Source organism: Monodelphis domestica, chromosome 4 (genome assembly GCF_027887165.1).
Source record: "Monodelphis domestica isolate mMonDom1 chromosome 4, mMonDom1.pri, whole genome shotgun sequence".
In the NCBI taxonomy this organism is placed as follows: Eukaryota; Metazoa; Chordata; class Mammalia; order Didelphimorphia; family Didelphidae; genus Monodelphis; species Monodelphis domestica.
Window position 1 is genome coordinate 6662350 of NC_077230.1, and position 21159 is coordinate 6683508.

A 21159-nucleotide genomic window follows, 5' to 3' on the forward strand; every position below is an offset into this window, starting at 1 on the left:
AAGAACTTACCATATCTTGTTTATATCCCCTTCTATTCAGCATAAATCAGCCATTAAAAAGTAAGAAAATAACCACATTTTGTGATTACACACATACAGTGAATAAATGATAGTTTATTCAAACCTCAGAAAAACAGTGGCTACTGTAAGTCTCTAGGATGACAAATACGCGTATCTTTAGGTGTTGTGCATTAACCTCTAAAGTAAAAATAAAATCTTTAAATTTAGGATTTGATAACACTAAGATGACTCAAAGAAATATTCTAGGTGTACTTTCACAATCTTCATAAATGAAATAATCCATCAGATAAAATTAATTCTTTGTAAAATAAATTTGTAAGTCCCTTTACTTTAATTGTGAGATATCCTAGTTGCTCACTAACCAACTTCCTGTTTTAGAACTTCACAACACTCTTTCAACAAGGCTGACAAGATTTTATGACATCACTAAATAAAGCTGAAACCTAACAAAAACATAAACAACATTATGGATTTTTAAAACAAGCACAATAGCATCAATGGATTTCCAAGTCATCTTACGTAGAAAATCATTTCATCTGTGTGTGACATTCTAAACCAATCACATTAAAGAAACAGCATAGAGTAATTTTGAAGAGAAGACCTTTTTTCTTGCAGCTCTTCCTATCTATTCTAAAGCCTTATTTACCATTGAAAGTCTGATCAAAATGTCAGTGGAATGAAATCTCCACTTATTAGGAAAGAGAGTTGAGCAGCAGACATAATATAGTGTTGTTTTAGATCTGCAACTTCAAGTTCCCCATCATTTTAAGCTCCCTCTCTTATTTAGTTAGTTAGTTAGTTTGTAACAGTTTTTATGACTCAGTGGGGCTTTTCTCTTTAAACTCTCCAAAGTAAATATGATCTTGGCCACACAGGAGAATTTCTGAAGCAAACCCTATTGTTCCTCTCTTACTATCTATCTCTAAAACTCCTGAGATCTTTGAGGAGATAAATACAGGAGAAAGAAAAAGATCTGCCACAGCATTAGCTACATTTTAACTGATTTCAGTGCTGTTCCTAGAGCCCTTCAGTGATCAGTCCAAGAGGATTAGTGATTTGTGCATCAGGCCAGTCAAGCTAGATCTAATTCAACTGAATAATTCACTTTACATAGCATTAAAGCCAAACACAGCTCCTTAGCATGCTAGAAACCAAAATCCTGAGACCTAGTCTGAGGCCAGGGAAAACCAACACCTGGAGGTACTCACCAGGTCCTCATTGTACCAATCAGCTACATATAGTTTGCCCCCACCCAATTTGAGACTTCTTCAGTATCCATAGTCAAAGAAAGCTTCCTGATTTCTCCTTCAGGGATCCCACTTCTGACACCAAATTGTTGGTCAAGAACAACCCCAAATTGAAGAAGTTTTTTAGAAAGAAGTTTTTAAATGGTTTTAAGCTAATTGTCTAACACATAGGCAGTTTCTAAATAAGATAAAGTTGTTTGAGCTGTATCATCAGCTTCTTTGCATTCCTTACAGCGATATTTATGTAGAAGCAAGGCATGCTGACTGGTAGACTTGGAAGGTTTCTGGGCTTTTTATGTCTTGAACATCCTTGGTTAAATTATAAACAAATATGATCTAAATATTTCAATAAAGTCCTCCATACCCTGAAAAAAAATGTGAAATCAGACTTGAACTGAGGTCCTCCTGATTCAAAGGCTAGAACTCTAGTTGCTTTACCATTTACTTTAAGTTGACCTTAGAGATGGATCATAATAGGCTTTACTTAAGAGATTTCCCCCAGAGTTCCAAGAGAAGTCTTTTTTGGGTTTTGATTACCTAGGATGCTTAGCTGAGGCCCTCGAGAGCACAGTTCTAGTTCCAATTCCAAGACTCCCTTCAGGCTTGTGTCAGAGGCCCCCTGGCTTCTTAGAGCTTTCATGCCAGCCTGGCTAACTGCATCATCCTTCCTTCAATCCTGACTCCAAAGTGACCATGCCAAACTCCTAGGTCTGCCCCCACCTGAAACTGAGAAAGACAAACATTGAACAGAAACAAGTACCCCTGGCCCATTTCTCTTAGCCAAAGAGAGGAAGCAAGACTTGTTAGAACTTATATGACCTTGGGGGCATTTGGTTGGCTCAGTGGATTGAGAGCCAGGCCTAGAGATGGAAGGTCCTGGGTTCAAATGTGGCCTCAGACACTTCCCAGCTGTGTGACCCTGGGCAAGTCACTTGATCCCCATTGCCTAGCCCTTACCACTCTTCTGCCTTGGTACCCTTATACAGTATTGATTCTAAGATGGAAGGTGAGGGTTTATAAAAAAAATTAAAAAAAAAAAAGAACTTGTATGACCTTGAGCAAGTTTCTTTACCTCCCTAGGTTTTCGTTTTTTCAATTAAAAAATGAAAGGATCAAATTAAATAGGCTCTAAAATTCCTTCCATCTATAGATCTATGAATAAAACTTTTTATTTTTTTAAATTTTATTTCCACATCTAAATCATTCTTCACAATTTTCAATTATTATTTGTTGATAGAGGTCTCATTTCTAAAGTATATAGAGAACTTTGTCAAAGATATGAAAATAAGAGTCATTCCCAATTGGTCAAAAGAGAAAGAAATGAAAGTCAAATATAACTACATGAGAAAATGTTCCAAATCATTATTGATTGGAAAAAAATGTAACTCAATATAATCTAGATATTATCTCAGACCTAACAGATTTCCTAAAATGATAAAATGACACAATCCCCAACCTTAAACTGTAATATAAAACAGCAATCATCAAAATAGTCTCCTAAGTACTAAGAAATAGAATGGTAAACCAATGGAGTAGAATAGATACACGATCTACAAGAGTAAATGATCTTAGCCACTTAGTGTTTGATAAACCCAAAGATTCCAGTTTTTGAAATAAGAACTTACTATTTAACAAAAACTACTGGGGAAATTGGGGGAAAAAATATGGCAGAAACTGGGTAGAGACCAATATCTCACACCATATGCCAGGATAAGGTCAAGATGGATATATGATTTAGATCTAAAGAGTAACATCATAACTACATTAGGGGAACACTGACTAGTTTACCTGGCAGATCTCTGGAGAAGGAAAGGATTTATGACCAAATGAAAGACAGAGAGTATTATAGGATGTAAAATAAATAATTTTGACTGCATTAAATTAAAAAAACTTTTGTACAAACAAAATGAATGTGTAAGATTTAAAATTAGGTTTGACTCTATGAGAGTTATAAAAGTGAGGTTATGGTTGCCAGTTTTAAATTATTAGCCCTTAAGTCAAAAATGATTGTTAGCAGTTTTTATTTACAAGGAAGAGATATTGAAAGTGAGAAATGTAGCAAGGAGACAGAGCCTTGTCTAGCCTACCAGCCTAAGTGCTGATCTGTGGAGTCCAGCTCAGCCGCCAGCAAGGGCTCCCTCAAGTCCCCATCTCCACGTGGAAGTCCGGGTGGCATCTTCAGCCAGAAATCCACCAACACGACTGCTTCCAAGAGTCTTTCTCCAGCCCATCTCACCAATGCAAAATGAATCCAAGAAGAATCTCCCTTCAGCCAGGCTCACCTAGCAGAGTGCATGAATGAATGCTCGGGCTGGGCTTTTTAAAGCAGTTTTCTGCAACATCACTTCCTGTTGCTCCCCCACTTCACAGGAACCAATCACAGCCTCCCAATTTGCCTAACACTGACAAGGGGAGGGCAGTGGCCTTTGGAGGTGTGCGCTTTCCCCAGTAAGTGACTAGTGAACTCTCTTATTTAATGGTTAGCTAGGTGCGAAACAGGGGTACTTTAAGTTCTAGATTTGATTAAATTAAAATAGACAAAGGGAGAGTTAATTCTATCTTCATAAATGTAACCAAGGTTAGAAAGGAGCTAACAAACTGGGGGGGGGGGGGGAATTTTATAACAAATTTCTCTAATAAAGGTCTAATTTTTCAAACATAGAGAACTAAGTGAAAGTTATAAGAATATAAGCCATTCCCCAGTTGGCAAATGCTCAAAAAATATGAATAAGCAATTTTCAGATGAAGAAATCAATGCCATCAATAATCATATGAAGAAATGTTCTAAATCATTCTTGATTAGAGAAATGAAAATTAAAACTACACTAAGGTACCACCTCACATCTATCAGATTGGTCAATATGGTAATAAGGAAAGTGGTAAATGTTGGAGGGAATATGGCAAAATTGGGACACTAATGCATTGTTGGTGGAGTTGTGAACTGATCCAACCATTCTGAAGGGCAATTTAGAACTATGCCCAAAGGGACTACAAAACTGTACATACCCTTTGATCCTGTAATATCCAGCCCATATCCCTAAGAGATAATTTAAAAAGTGGAAGGGGGAGGGAGAAGGACCTACTTGTACAAAATTATTTATAGCAACACCTTTTGTAATGGTAAAGAATTGGAAACTGAGGGGATGCCCTTCAATTGGGGAATGGCTGAGCAAATTGTGGTATATATTGGTGATGAAATACTATTGCGCTCTAAAAAAAATGATAAAATGATTTCAGAAAAAGCTGAAAAGATCTTCAGGAACTGATGCAGAGTGAAATAAACAAAACTGGGAGAACATTGTACATGGTAACCAAAATATTGTACAATGATTATCTGTGAAAAGTTGACTATTCTCAGCAATGCAATGATATGGTGCAATCCTGAAAGACTCATGAAAAGGAATGCTATCCACCTCCAAGAAAGAACTGTTGAAGTCATCTTTCACATCAGTGTATTTATGGTTTTATTTTAGGGTTTTGATTATGTGTGAGTGTACTCTTAAAACAATATGGAAGTATTTTGTATGATGACAAAAATAAAATCTTTTATAAAATGACAAATGTTGGAAGGGACAAAAACACTGTTGGTGGAACTGTAAACTGATCCTACCATTTTGGAGAGCAATCTGGAATTATGCTCAAGGAGTTATTAAACTGTGTAAATCCTTAGATTCTACAATGCTACTGTTGTGTCTGTTTCTGAGGGTAATAGAAGGAAAAGGATAAGAACCAATACATTCTAAAATATTTATAGGAGTTCTCTTTATGGTGGCAAAGAACTAGAAATTGAGCATATCCATCAATTGAGGAATAGCAAAACAAGTTGTGGCTTATGATTGTGATGGAATACTACTGTGCCATAAGAAATGATGAACAAGTTAATTTTGGGAAAACATGGAAAGATCTACATGAAATTATGTAGAGTGAAATAAGCTGCACCAAGAGAACATTATATACAGCAACAGAAATATTGTTTGAAGAATGACTTATGTATGTCCACTTCCAGAAAAAGAACTGGTAAGATATTTTTAGATGCATGTATTTCTTTTTTTGTCAAAAGGCGCCTTCTCCAGTGACGGGAAGAGGAGAGAGGGAGGGAATTAACTGGGTATTTTAATGCAACCAACAAACAAATAAATAAACAAATTTTAAAACAGAAAAAGTACCTAAAGTAATTTTTAATTGTAATAAAAAATATGAAACTATGTTATTCATATAGAACTTACCTGAACAACTGAGTTGTGCTACTGAATTAGTCTAAATGTCTGCTTTTTGATCCATCTATATAACTGTTTCTGTTTAAATGATTCAAAAAGAATTATTTCCCATAACTCCAGGTGCACCACAGATTGTAGTCATTATGTAGACTGCCATGAACAAATTCATATGGAAATAGTATTTTCCTTAATGGTGTGTTTTGGGGCACCTCTCACCTTAATTTCTATGAATGTGAAATATTTAAATATACAATGAGCCGTGCATTAGAAGAAGGCTGAAGAAGTATATTTAAGATTAGCATTATCAGGGACAGCTGGGTGGCTCAGTGGATTGAGAGTCAGGCCTAGAGACAGGATGTTCTAGGTTCAAATCTGGCCTCAGACACTTCCCTGCTGTGTGACCCTGGGCAAGTCACTTAACCCTCATTACCTAGCCCTTGCCACTCTTCTGCCTTGGAACCAATACAGAGTATTGATTTCAAAATAGAAGGTAAGGTTTAAAAAAAATTAGCATTATGCATTCTTGAAGTACCTTACAAAACTATAAAGTAGAAATGGCTGTTATAGATCAATCAGGGTAGGCATCTCACTTATTGTTGGAGTTAAATAAAAAAGAAACATTTGAGCTAAATTAATGTTTTCTTAATTGGTGGTTCTTTTTTAGGTCTACTAGGATACATGGATTTCCATACTTAAAAATGGTAAGTATGGTTTTATGAAAAAGGCATCTCCCTTTTGAAGAACTTCTATATTTATATTTACTTTGAAAATACATTCTAATGGTGGAAGTTAAAAGGGAAAATGGGGAAACAAAAGAAAACATAAAACCAAAGAGTAGAATAGGGCAGGTAAGGAAGAAGTGAAATACCTGTTTTGGGGGGGTATGATGTGGAAATATGGAAAGTAGGAATTGGTGGCAATTGATTACTCAGTATTCCATCATTACATGAGCAGAAGACCAGACAAGAACTTGTGAAAAGAGAGATACTGATTTTTCTGCCTTCTACCTTGGAAAAAGCTAATATAGAGGATCCAGTACCTCAATCATATTCCTATCCCCAGTTTATAAAACAAATAATTTAGAGAAATGTTTCCTTTGGTGAGATGAGACTTTGTTTAAGCTGAGATATCTCACTCCCATTAAGAGAGCTCCTTCACTTTGTATTGTCTGGTAAAGTGATGGCCAACCTTTTAGAGACAGAGTGCCATCCCCCCTCCCTACTTGAGACAGGAGAGGGAGGAAGCTCTCCCACTGGGCTGCTGGGCAGAGGGGCAGGTGATGTGAAAAAATGTTCTCAGGCACATGGAGAGGGGGAGAGGTACAGTTCTCCTAAGTCTCTATAGCTTTGCATGGACTCTGCATGCCCTCTCTGGCATGTGTGCCATAGTTTCACCACCACAGGTGGTGAAATCATTTTCATTCCTTCTCTGATTTATGTTTATTATCAGTTGGATAAATGGGTGAAATAGGCTTGTGTTGAGAAAGGAGTCAAACCTTGGTATAGCTTGGCACATTTCTTCCCTATTAAGGGATAGCAAACAGGATCTCAGCTGGAATCTAAATAGTTTTTTTCCTGAACTAATACTATTTAGGGAGGGGCAGAGAGAGATAATTCTAGTCAGATGTCACACCTCTGTCTCTGAAGGGTAGAAAGTGGCCAGCTTCTGGCACAAATTTCCCCCTTCCCCTCATAGCAGAAATCACAGAAAGGGAAGATGACTACATGAGTCTCTGAGTTCAGACCTCCCCATGAGCTACATAGATACAGAACTCTGTGGACACACATAGCCTGCATGAGCAAAATATTCATATACCTTAAAAAAAAAGATGGAATAATAAGGGAAATTTCAGTAGGTGAGACAAAGACTGAGTGAATGAAACAGTGACTTGGCAGAAGGGAGTAAAAGGGTGAGACAGTGGATAATTGAAAGCAAAATTGAATCAAAGATTGATATTAAACATTCTGTTCATTTCATTACCTTTAGCAAAATTGTCGCTTGTAGACTTTTATATCCACGTTATAGATACAAGGTAATTGTATTTGGGGGAAGGAAATAAATTCCAGGACGCTTTTCTTTCTTAATTTCCTCAAATTTTAGTGGCAAAGAACTGATAAAACACCATTTTGAGAGCAAATTCTAGGAAGAGAGGAAATGCCTAAAAGGACTGAAAGGCAAACTGGGAAGCTTTTCCATGGACAGTTATGGAAAGAAGGAAATGCAGTGATAAAGAACACTGGAAAAGCCTGTGTTTGTGTTGGGGGTTGGGGAGGAGAGGACTGATTCCTCAGTGAAAGAAAACTAGAGATTGCAAAACTTCATTACAATCTAGACAATCAAACTCAGTGGAAAGGGATCCCAATTCGGATTTGGGCTAAGGGAGACAGCTCCGTTTTTTTCCCTTGTGGAAGGAAGCCCAAACTTCGAAAAGTTGGAGAAATGTTCCTTTCTCTCCTGTCCTAAGCCCCTCCTCCTCCGGGCAGAAAATCTCGGAACCCTCATCTCCCCTCAGGAGAAGCTTCCTCGTAGGTTAAGCACCTTCATTTCAAAGTCACCGCCGCAGCCATTTCCCTTTCTGGGGGAAAAGGGTGGGGAGGTTCGGACTTCTCCGATTTCATTGCACACACGTCCTGATTCCAGTAATCCCTGTCTTCGTAGGTCGGATAATATGGTTCCTACGAGTTCCTAGCAGGCTAGAGGAAGTCTTGGATTTGATATGGGTGTGGTCAGGAGCTGGAGGACAACCGGAGGAGTGTCTGGAGTTAATTTTGCGAGGGGAAGAAGATTGGGCGGGACGCTGCTTCTCAAATGGAAGAGGAGCAGTTCCACTCTTACACTAAAGGGAGACCTAGAAAGGGATTGCGACCCCAGGAAGCGTTAGAGCCCCAGCGAGTCATGGCAGCGCGGGCCCGGAAAGCTTCCCCCTCGGACCAAGCTCCGAGTGGGCTGAGAGAGCTAGGAATGGGGGTGGGGACGGAGATGGCCCCCAGCCAGCCGACGATGGGGAACTTTTGAGTCGGGGTGCTTGATTCATCCGAGGTCCGGATGGGCTGAAAGGGAGGTGTCTTTATAAAGGATTCTAGACCAACCCTCCTCCTCCACAGCACAGCGCTCCTTTTGGAGAGCCGGGGTTTCGGGAGGCTGGAGTTTGTGGGTAGAAGAATAGTTGTGGGGCTTTTCTTTGTGAATGGGGGGGGGGGGGAGGGTGTTGATAGAAGGGGAACTTTCTGCCACCCGAGCAGCTACTAAGACAGAAATCATCCACAACAACGCCCCTTCACTTGGTGACTAACGAAGAAATGGCCCAGAGCCAGCTTCAGGCTCGCACCCCTACCCCCACCGTTATTCCCCCAGTCCTCTGCCGGCTCAGCCCGAGGCTGCTGGGGCTGCAAGAGCGAAGTTACGTAGGAACTTAGCTCACAGGCACACAGAAAAAAAGGGGGGGCGGTGCTCCCGTAAGGAGGGGTGGGGGCTCTGGGGACAAAACATTATAAAATAGAGACCAGGCTGCCAGGTTTCTGCACTCCCACTGCAAAGCCTGCGGGAGACTGAGCCAAGCCAGGCCAAAGCGAGGAGCTTGCCTCTCTTGCTTCTCTTGCTCCAGCATTCTCCAATCATCCCAAAGAAAAAAGCTAGGCACGAGGCCGGCCGCAACAGACCAGACGCAGAGTACCAGAGGAGGCTTCACGGAGTACGGGAGAGCACCCAGTTCCTGCCCTGTCTCGCCTTTCGGCCTGGAGAATCCCACCGAAAAGGTGGGATTCTTCTTCCAGCATCACCCTACAGCAGCCATCCGAGAAAGTAAAGCGCCAAGCAGTGTACCAGCTCCTTCCCCTCAGTTTCTAGTTAACGAAAAAAGCTTTCTTCTGCGGTAACCTGTAGATGCCTGCAGACATTGCTACCAAAAGTGAGAGTCTGCCAAATAAAGAAAGGCGTCGAGGCTTTCAGGCTCCCTGATTGAAACTAGAGCTTTCCCACTTGCGCGGCAGAGAATGGGGGCAGTGGCGTGGCCGCTGGAAAAGGAGAGGTTCCTGCCCATTTCTCTCCTGGTAGTAGCACTGGTTTTCCTGACTGTGCCCGGCGCGTACTGTCGCCCTGTGGAAGAGGACCAGGAACTAGTGCTCCCAGTCCTGCTGGATTCTCCAGAACCAGGCAAAAAGCTCTACCGCTTGGATGCCTTCGGGAAGCGCCTGAGCTTGGAGCTACACCCCGACAACAGCTTCCTTGCCCGGGGCTTCACGATCCAGTACTTGGGGGGCAAACTTAAAGAGGAGGAGGAGGAGGAGGAGGAGGAGGAGCACTCATTCATCCCCACGAACGAACTGCCGCTTTGTTTCTACTCTGGCACCGTGAACGGAGACCCCAATTCATCCGCGGCTCTCAGTCTCTGTGCCGGCCTCCGTGGGGCATTCTACCTGCAAGGAGAAGAGTATTTCATACAGCCGCCTGCCACCAACGAAGTCCGCTTCTCCTCTTCTTCTGCCCCAAAGGAGGCGCAGCTACAGCAGCAACTCCATCTCCTCAGCCGGAGGCTCAAGAGCCAAAGCGGTGCCAAGTGTGGAGTCCTAGACCAGAACTTCCAGCAAGGAGAGGCTGAAGCAGCTGAGGCGCAGAAGCGGCCGACAGAAGAGTGGAAACAACGCCCAGAACCCCGAACGGGTAGGTATGGGACCCCGGACGGTCGAACTCCCCACCCCCACCCCACCCCCGCTCTGTGTTCCCTTTTCCTCTATTGCTTTACTTCCACTTTATGGAAGGTGCCGGACGCGAGAGAGAGACACTGGGAGCACCCATGCCTACCCAGCCCACGTTTAGGAGAAACGCTTCCTAGGCCTCTGCACATAGTCCTGTACACAGGGCACATCTGTGACCAATATGGGTAAAGCAGGCCGGGCCGTCTTCGAAGCAGCATCCTCATACCCGCGTTAAACCCAGAAATGTGCACAGGGAGGAAAATGGAATAATCCCGGGATGCCAGTGGCAGGGCCCGGGGGCGAAAAGTGAGGTGAACGGATCGGCGGTTTCATAACCTGAACTCCTTCCTGCTTCAGTAGTGTGGCAGGAAGGAAGGGCGGGGATTCTCTCCCCACCCCCTCGATTTTCCTGCCCTTCTTTCTTTTTTCCAGAGCCTTTTTGCTTATTGCCAAGTTGCGTTTGGTCTCGGCTACACTTTGGTCGTTTCCCTTTACCACATAGACATATATATATATATTTGTTTCGATGTAGGGAAGCGTGTGCCACTTCCTTCCCCCACCCCCGCCCCCACCCCCAATTTAATCTTCCAGGAATGTTTGCCCCTCTAGGTAGCCAATGCCTTGTGGTTTGGTTTTTCTTCTTCTCCTAATTAAATGTATTGGTATTACGGAGCGTATTGCACTTCCTTACCTGGGGCAAGTTTCCCTTTTGTGCATTTAATCAAGTTTTGTCTTCTCTCTGCTTTCCTCCTCCTCCTTTTCAGTAACCACTGACATTTCTCTTTTATAGAGTGCTTTATAAACTCCCTTTCTTTTTTCCACTTTTTGGGTGCCAATCTTTGGGCTAAATTCATTTACTGTCAACTGTTAATTCTTTTTCTTGATAGATCTGTTCCATATATTCCTTTCAATTAATGGTTTTTCCTTACCCAACTCCCCCCGCAGTTTCCATGGTGTCCATGCTTGCTAGGATACTTTTATCTTGTCATCTTCATCCCCTTAAATAGAATCTCTGTTTCAGCAAAGAATGTCAGGTAGAGGAAGACATTGTGAAAGGAGCTCCAATTAGAAAGGGTTGTGTTACTGACTTTTATTTTGTCAGTGGCCTCACCACCCTCTCTTGTACCTTTGTCTTGCTGCTGGTCTGTTGTTGGGTTTTTTTTTCTTTTTTCCAAGAAGGTAAAGAGATTTGAATAGAGAGATGTAAAGTGAAAGGCCAGAGATCTCCTTGATGGAAACCTTAGAAACTTGGTGGCAAAACTAGCCACCAAAAGGGGTCTTATTTAAGGCTCCTCCTCAGTCAGGGAAGGGATCCGAAGTTGATTTTCTAACTAGGGATTTTGCATAGTCAGGCAGGCACTTGTCTCCCCAGCCTGTTAAAAAGAAATAAATAATAGCCTACAAGTAGAGTGATTTCATCTGCTGTCTTTGGCACAAATGGCACATATTCTAGACCCCTCCACTAAAGAGGAACTCTGCAGTGTGTGGAGTCACCCCAGTGTGGGCCTTTGGGAAACCCTCAAAATTCTAGGGCCCTCCCTACCTTTTCCATAAAGTCCAATGATCTCATTCAAGAATGGATTCCTATCCCGTGAAAGAGTGACTCAGAGCAATGCTGCTGGGTAAGAGAGCAATTAGCAAAGGTGGCTGAATGGGCAGACTTGTGAGCACTGTTCTAGTTTGTGGCTCCAGTTGTGGAGCCATTGCACAGAGAAGGGCCCTTCTCACTGAGAAGCACTTGTCATTTTTAAAAAACAAAGATGAAAAGGAATTCTTCCTAGAAAAGGCACATATGGAGAATTTTTGTCGAGATGCCTCTTTGCGGGTTTTAATTTGATTGGAGTGATTACAGTTGATGTACTCTTACAAGGGAACTTCTTCACTAGCGTTATGCACAAAGCTTTTTCTTATTTTACTACAGGGACTGGAAGCACAAGGAAAAAACGGTTTGTGTCTAGCCCTCGCTATGTGGAAACCATGCTTGTAGCAGATCGGTCTATGGCAGAGTACCACGGCAATGGTCTGAAGCACTACCTGCTGACGCTGTTCTCTGTTGCATCCAAGTTGTACAAACATCCCAGTATACGAAATTCAATTAGCCTGGTGGTGGTGAAGATTTTGGTCATCTCTGAAGAAGAGAAGGGGCCTGAAGTGACCTCCAATGCTGCCCTTACTCTGAGAAACTTCTGCAGCTGGCAAAAACAGCACAATCCACCGAGTGACCGAGATGCGGAGCATTATGATACCGCGATTCTCTTCACCAGACAAGTAAGGAGGCAGAGGGAGGGAGGGAGGGAGGAAGACGGGAAGAACCATGTTAACTTGGATTAGAACTTTGGCAAAAGACACCCTATTTGTAAATCTTCCAGCGCTCACCTACTATGTTCTATTTTGGAATGTTTCAAACATTCGATCCGATACACTTCCTGTGTCTTGTAATTCTACTTAAAAAGAATTGGGAACAGTTCTAAATAGCTTAGCCATGTGGGACAAGGAAAGGTCTGCTATTGAAATAGCAATGAGTATTTCTGCTGGGACACTTAAAGAAAGCCAGCTTGCTAAAGATCTTCCCAGGTCAGTTCTCTATCTGAATGAATAATGAAATTGCTTGTACTTTTCCCGAGGACCTTTGTGGTGCCCAGACATGTGATACCCTTGGGATGGCTGACGTTGGAACAGTGTGTGATCCAAACCGAAGTTGTTCCATTATTGAGGATGATGGTTTGCAAGCTGCTTTCACAATGACCCATGAGTTAGGTAAGTACCATTAAGGGTAAGCTTTAGGTCCATTTCACTAAATCAGTCGGGCAGACAAATAGATATGTATAGCTGTTTGGTACCACTATCATTTGCAGCTACCTTCAAAGTATCAAAAGAGCCCTTTGAAAAATTAGATTCCTAAAGAAGGCTGTAGAAATTCTTGACATGTAAATACTTCTGCATTAGCAAATAGTCACTTCCAAGTATTGTTTGAAGTCACGAAATCTAATAATTCCATTGACTGGTGATGCTTCAAATAATAAGAGCTGTATGACAGAGCTTTAGGATACAATCAATCCACACCTAACCTATAGGAAGACTGATTCTGCCTGCTTCCTCCTTTTCCTTAGTCATCTTCACCGTGGATTCTAAAACAAACCAGGAGAATGTATTTCCTCAAAATGACTAAAATTGCAACATCTGTCTCACAGATCTCTGATCTCCCACCTTAGTTTATTAAATATTGCACATTAAGTAAAATGGAGAAGGCTCTTTTTCCATAAGTTTGGTCTTGTTTCTCTGGCTATCTCTCTGCTCTCCTCTCTCCTCTCCATTTTGGGAAGGGGCTCAGGGTGGTCTGCCTTTATTCCTGGCCCTGTTCCGGGCTTTCTAGTCTTCAAAATCACACCCTCAAATAGTAAACACTTAACACACCTGTTGCCTTTTCCCTTCCTTCTAGTACGCCCATTCAGTTCTTTCCAGAGTGCATCCGACATCTCTTAATCTTTTTTTTTATGATGCTTTTTTTAAAGATGAGTTAAAATCTTTTTCTCAGGGAAGGAATTCTCTTCATTCTTTCTCTCTGTAGCTCCCTCAGCCTCTCTTCAACCATGAGACAGAAAAGACCAGAATGAGTTAAACTCTCAGTCTTTTAACAAACTCCTCATAAAATGGCAATCAATCAGCTCCACAAGATTCCACCTACTCTTCAATACAAGTCATCTTTAGTCTGTAGAACACACTAATGAAGCTAGTATTATTACACGTGTGTATGTGATAGATATTACAAAATATGTACACTAAGTAGTATATCTGGCTTTGTTTCTCAGGCCATGTGTTTAACATGCCACATGATGATGCAAAACAGTGTGCCAATATCAATGGAGTACATTGGGATTCCCACATCATGACCTCAATGCTTTCCAATTTGGATAGAAGCCAGCCTTGGTCTCCCTGTAGTGCTTATATGATTACATCATTTTTGGATAATGGTCACGGTAAGTTCTGAGTCAGACTATATTCTATGTACCCTTTTAAGCTTCCAGTTAAAAATGGTTTAGAAAAATTACTTATTTTTCTCTTTAAAGCAATATTTCATTTTTCTGATTACAAGTAATTTATAAAGCAAGATAAAAACTGTTTTATTCTATTTTCAGATACAATTTTATATCTGAGCAAGAAATATAATTATATATAATCATATATTATGTTAATCTAGAAATATAATCCCATATTACCAGATTAATGTAACAATGATAATTTTGTGTAAAATACGTCAATATATTTTTATGTAATTATTCTAACATAACTGAAAAGTATGTGCAAATAATTTAATTCAGGAAATGTCTTTTGGTGGAATAATAAATACATCAGTATCATGGGTCTGTGTTTTTTTAATTGTGGGGATTTTCTCCATCAACACAAATCAGATCTCATCTATAATTTAGTGAGTAAGTCTTTAAGAGTTACCCAAGGATAGATTTGCCCATAGCTATCTAATCTTTGGACTCCATTTCTACCAAGTTTGTTATGATGTAGCTCAGTGAAAAATTAACTTTTATACATTTGTATAATATTATAACATTTCTGTAATGCTTTATAATTCTCAAAGCATTTTATGTGCATCATAGGGATCCTCATAGCTGAAATCCATGTGTTGTTTTAAGACTTACAAGGCATTTTGTTTGCTTTATGTCATTTGATTTTCATAAACCTATAGGAGTGAACATCTTATTGTCCATTTATTTGATAAATAGGAAAATTGAAGCTCGATAAAGTTAAAGGATTCATGTAACATCACACAACTATTAAATGGTAGTTAAGACTTGAACCTAGGTTCACTGATGAACAAGTTTAGCATGTCTAATATGCTATACACAGTATTTTGTTAAATGAAAAAAATGTGGGCCACTAAGTGGCTCAGTGGATTGAGAACCAGACCTGGAGATGGGAGGTCCTGGGTTCAAATCTGGTCTCAGAAACTTCCCAATTATATGACCCTGGGCAAATTAATTGACCCCATTGCCTAGCCCTTACCACTCTTCTGCCTTGGAACCATTACATAGTATTGATTCTAAGATGAAAAGTAAGGGGGATGGGTTATGCTTAGAATCCACTTTTTATAACAATTTCAGTAAATGTTTACTATTATTAAATGGGATTTGTCATTTCTTTCGATTTACAGGGGAATGTTTAATGGACAAGCCCCCCAGACCCATGCAGCTCCCCTCTGACCTCCCAGGGACCTTGTATGATGCCAACCGGCAGTGCCAGTTTACGTTTGGTGATGACTCCAAACACTGCCCAGATGCAGCTAGCACATGTACAACTTTGTGGTGTACTGGCACTTCTGATGGAGTCCTTGTGTGCCAAACAAAACACTTCCCTTGGGCAGATGGCACGAGTTGTGGAGAAGAAAAATGGTGTATCAATGGCAAATGTGTGAATAAGACTGACAATAACCATTTCTTTGTGAGTATTGCTGCTGAGCTATTGTAATAGTATGCCCCATTATTTAGAAAGTGCTATTTAACAAATTAAATTGGTAATAAAACTCTTGAAAATTAAGTTTAAAAAAAATCTAGGCAATTGGTCTTAGATTAGATTAGGGCTTCGAATTTGAGAAAGGCGAATTCAAGTTATACTCATCATAAAGGCTTCGCAATCTTTGTTAGATTTGTCCCAAAATGGCGCTTTGGTGGTTTTCTTTCCATACCTGAATGTTATATGTACAAAACAGATTTATTTGTTTTCCCTTTTAGACACCTATTCATGGAAGCTGGGGGACATGGGGACCCTGGGGAGACTGTTCTAGGACCTGTGGTGGAGGAGTACAGTATACAATTAGGGAGTGTGACAACCCTGTCCCTAGGAATGGAGGAAAATACTGTGAAGGCAAAAGAGTACGATACAGGTCATGCAATATTGAGGAATGTCCAGACAATGATGGTGAGTAGCCACAAACTCCAAATGATTGAAGCGAAAGGGAATGAGAAGTGATGAAAAGGTGGTGATCTAACATTTGTTCATTCTGTTTGCAGGCAAAACCTTCCGAGAAGAACAGTGTGAAGCGCATAATGACTTTTCTAAAGCTCCCTTTGGAAGTGGACCTGTCGTAGAATGGATACCCAAATATGCTGGAGTGTCACCAAAGGACAGATGTAAACTTATTTGTCAAGCTAAAAACATTGGCTATTTCTTTGTGCTGCAACCCAAGGTAGTCTAGTTTGGTTCTTTTTATCTAAAAGCCAAAAGCCCTTCCACTAGCTCTCCATATAACTATACCATAATCCTTTTTCTTTGACTTATCTGAGAAATAGAAATTTACTTAGAAATCAGGGTTCTTTTTTCTACTCTGGGGATCATGAGGTCACCGATTTAGAGATGGGCAGGACCTGAAAGGCTAGTTAGTCTAACCTGCCTTCTTTTACACCGGAGGCTCAAAAAGATGAAATGATTTGTCCAGAGAGAAAGTGAAAGAGGCAGGACGAATTGCAGCGGACTGTTGTTGGCTTTATTTTGTATTCAACTATATTATTATTCAGTTTATGCATTTGGTATTTCTATAGTTGTTTTCGAGAAATTATATGCATAAAGACAAATTGGACAAAAATTACTTTAAAATCCAACTTAGGATAGTTTTTAGGACTTAAATTATAGCAATTTAATTATAAATTGGATAGCCTTTATGGAATATCAATCACTTGATACCACTTATTAAATGTTTAGTGATAATCGTTAATATTTTTCACCAAGTCTAAGAATTAGTTTATTATCCTAAAGTACAAGCATTTGAATATCCTTGTTTTTAGGACACATTTTAGGTTAATCAAAGCTTTCTTATAAATGTGACCTCATTGAGAAATGTTGTTGCCAAGAAACAAATTAAATTTTGTGCCCTTGAAGCAGAACTCTAATTTGATAGTTAAAAATGACAATCCTGCCCGTTGCTTACCTCATTAAGTTCTTTAGCACAGAGAATTGCAGGCAATGAAAACATTTGCAAATTAGAGCTGCTAATGGGGAAAACTTCCTCATTAACAGAGCATGCTTTTTGTCCTGTGTGTACTCGGTGACAATGTAAGACTGTTTCTTGAAGAAATGCTTTGCTAGCTTTGTTTTTTTGTTCAAGGTTGTGGATGGTACTCCCTGTAGCCCAGATTCTACCTCTGTTTGCGTGCAAGGACAATGCGTAAAAGCTGGCTGTGATCGCATAATAGATTCCAAAAAGAAATTTGACAAATGTGGGATCTGTGGAGGCAATGGATCTACTTGTAAGAAAGTCTCTGACTTAATTAACCATACAAAGTAAGTGAGAAAACAGGTTTTCTTCTTTTCTTCTTATTATAGATGGGGGACTTAAAGGGACCCTAAAGGCCATCTATTCCAAATGCTTTATAATATATGTGTGTGTGTATATATATATATATAAGGATAAAATCCTTATTTAGGAATAGAATAACGAAATCAAAATCCAGGAAAGTTAAGTAAACTTAAAAGAGATGCCTAGGTGGCTCAGTAGATAGAGACAGGCCTGGAGTCAGAGGTCCTGAGTTCAAATCTGCCCTCAGACACTTCCTAGCTGTGTGACCCTGGGCAAGTCACTTAACCCCCATTGCCTACACCTGTGGTGGCAAACCTAGGCCCCCTCGTGCCAAAGAAGGCATTCAGAGCCCTTTCAGTGGGCATGTGCTTCATCATCTACAACAGTTCATTACTAGAAAGCCAGAGGGGCTCTGCCCAAACTGCTCTCCATCCCCTCTCCACTGCACCTGAGGACATTTTTCACATCACCCACCCCTCTGCCCAGAAGCCCAATGGGAGTGCTTCCTCCTTCCTTTGTCTTGGGAGTGGCAGTGGCACTTAGTCCTTTAAAGGTTCGCCATCACTGGCCTAGCCCTTACCACTCTTCTGACTTTGAAATGATATACAATATTGATTTTAAGATAGAAAGGAAGGGTTTACAATTTTTTAAAGGTAATAGGTATCAAAGGTAGAATTTGAACCCTTCTGTCAATGTTCTTTCTAATGAACAATGAGTTAATTTGAGGCTTTTAAAAAAATCCTTTATACATTTCTATGGATTTTTCTGAGTCCCATGAAAACAAATCATGCAGGGTACTTGTTCGTGGGCTCAATAATATAGGACTCAAGATCTGTATTTTTCTTTTTCATAGACCTGGCTATCATGATATTGTCACTATTCCAGCTGGAGCAACTAATATTGAAGTGAAGCAAAGGAGTCAGAGAGGTTCCAGAAATAATGGAAGCTTCCTTGCCATTAAAGCTGCTGATGGTACCTATATCCTTAATGGTGATTTTAAACTCTCCACATTGGAGCAAGACATTAATCACAAAGGTTGTTTCTTGAGGTACAGTGGCTCTTCTGCAGCTATGGAAAGAATTCGCAGTTTTAGCCCTCTTACAGAACCCCTAACTATTCAGGTTCTTACTGTGGGCAATGTCCTTCGACCTAAAATCAAGTACACTTATTTTGTGAAGAAAAAGAAGGAGTCTTTCAATGCTATACCTGTTTTCTCTGAATGGGTTATTGAAGAGTGGGGTGAATGTTCCAAGTCATGTGGAAGGGGCTTCCAAAGAAGATCTGTAGAATGCAAAGACATCAATGGGCAGCGTGCTTCAGAGTGCTCAAAAGAACTGAAGCCACAGCATATTCGACCTTGTGCCAATGTGCCGTGTCCTCAGTGGAAGGTAGGGGATTGGTCTCCATGTTCTAAGGCATGTGAAAAGGGTTTGCAAAAAAGGAACCTTGAAATGTCTGTCCCATGATGGTAGCGTATTGTCTCAGGAAAGTTGTGATCCTTTAAAGAAACCAAGAAATTACATAGAACTTTGTACCATCACAAATTGCAATTCAACAGTGATCAGTTTAGGAAAAAGGTAGAAATGTCAATGCACTGAAAGTAAGAGGACCTGAGGGTATCTGATGCATCTTGCATAGACTTAAGAAATGCCATTGAGGTGGGCCAGTGTAAATAGGCGCTTGTGCTGTTGCATCATAGGACAATACTGCCCAAAACAAATGTGATGGTATAGTCAGAGAAGCTCTCTAAGTCTTTATTTTCAGTTGATCATGCCATAGTGTCTGTTACAAGTTAAACCAAGAAGCACTGGCCAAAGTGAGTTTAAACAAATATTTCTCTCTTTTCTCAATTTTTATTATGATACTAATAAAGTTCTTTGAATCCGGAGGAAGATTAGAATCTGGAAGACAGACTTCTGAAAACCTAGCCAAGAACAAATCGTTGCTTTGTAATTGTTGTTAAGCACTTCAGTTAGCATTTGTCATTTTCAGAGCATAATTGTACGATTAATGCCCTGTGTTAAAAAATCAGGAATAAAATTCAGAATAGTCTAGCATAAGAAATGATCTCGTATTCAAAAGTAGCTAAAATATCTGAGTTTATGTGTAACTTTGTATTATCCTTTGATTTCTGTAGGTCATTGAAATTTAGAAAATAAGGCAGTAAAGTCAGTAAAAATATATAGTTCTTCAATAGAGCTAATTATCCTACTGCTCAGATGTTCGCTAGAGAGGAAACTATTAACTGAGTTGCCATTCTTTGGTGATCAGCAAATTGAGCATATTTTTCCAATGCTTATGTAGTCTTGCATTGATGATGTGGATTTAAAGTGACCTCTTAGCAAGGGTAGACAATGGCATAAGAAGAGTGAATGCATGAGGGTTATCATTTGAGAAACTGGTGCATTTTAGAATGCCAAGCTCACTCATATCTTGCTCAAGACACATCTTCAGGATAGCAGGGCCATCCAGAGCAGTATGCAAATAGTCACATGAAAGAGAATATGGTTTTTCCATATGTACATTGTAAAACACATTTCTATAAATTATATGTACTTTATAAGTATCGAATAATTCTGTTCCTTCTAAGAAGGACTACAGTTTGTTATAAATGCATATAATGAACATATTTATTTTTATACTTCTTACCTAATTTGATCTAAGTTATCACTTTTTTTAAAAAAGGTCATATAACAAGAGTATTTATATAGTATATATAACTAGAGATAATAAAAAGAATCTGAAAATTTGTTTATTTTGTTGGAATGTAAAATGATTCTGAGGAAGAAAATTGGAGGTAAATACTTAAAGACTAATGATTGCTTTTTCATTTTTTTAAGAATTAGATTTCTGTATGGATATTGGATTGACTGTTTTTTATTGACTAACTATGAAAGAATATAACCTGTGGCTTCAGTTAAAATAGTTGTATTTGGTTATAAACAGTGTTCTCTTTCATTTTCACACAATATTTCCTGTATATTAGTGCTATGTCTAATAAAATACCCTATAAATTCTTGACTGAGATATTTTTAATTGTGCCAAGTTCTTGATGCTTTTTGAATTGTGTATTTCAAATGTCTCATCCCTAGCATCCATACATAAAATCATTTGTATACAAAATCACTTAAGAAATAAAGAAGAAAAATAAACTTCATGTATTAGGCTAACATTTAACCAATTGTTAGCCTAATACATGTATTATTTAAGAATAACATACTTGGTATGAGATTAAAAGAAAATTTAAAAAAACAAACAAACCAATCCCTAGCCTTTCAGGAGTTTCCATTTGAATTAGAAGAGAAAGGATAAGATGCATACATAAAAAAAATCCTGATGAAGCAAATGGATAATCAATGGTGGAATGATACGGATGTTCAGAGAAGGAAGAAAACTTTCCCTCATATCTAAACCTCAACTGCAGAGATATTGAAAAACTTCTTATAAATTAATAAATGTCACAATATGGGAAAATGCTGAGAAGCTCTCAGAGAACCTTGTTTCTGCCTCAACTCTTTTTGGGTACTTGGCTATTATTCAGAATACCATCCAGGAAATTGCTGATTATTTTATGGCAGGATTACAGTTTAACTTTAGCTAATCTTTACAGAAGAGCAGTAAGGGCTAGTCAATTGAGGTTAAGTGACTTACCCAGGGTTATATAGCTTGGGAAGTGT

At 39.7% G+C, this 21159-nt stretch overlaps 1 protein-coding gene across 1 annotated transcript; it reads left to right on the forward strand.

Annotated features, from left to right (window-relative positions):
- The first annotated feature begins 7562 nt into the window (after window positions 1-7562).
- Window positions 7563-20509, forward strand: ADAMTS1 (ADAM metallopeptidase with thrombospondin type 1 motif 1). The gene is given in 10 exon segments (XM_007493148.3): window positions 7563-10144; window positions 12101-12447; window positions 12804-12936; window positions 13989-14156; window positions 15344-15630; window positions 15921-16107; window positions 16200-16375; window positions 17291-17466; window positions 18336-18924; window positions 18926-20509. Coding segments are annotated over 10 exon segments (2868 nt in total). The 5' UTR covers window positions 7563-9477; the 3' UTR covers window positions 19064-20509.
- The last annotated feature ends 650 nt before the right edge of the window (window positions 20510-21159 follow it).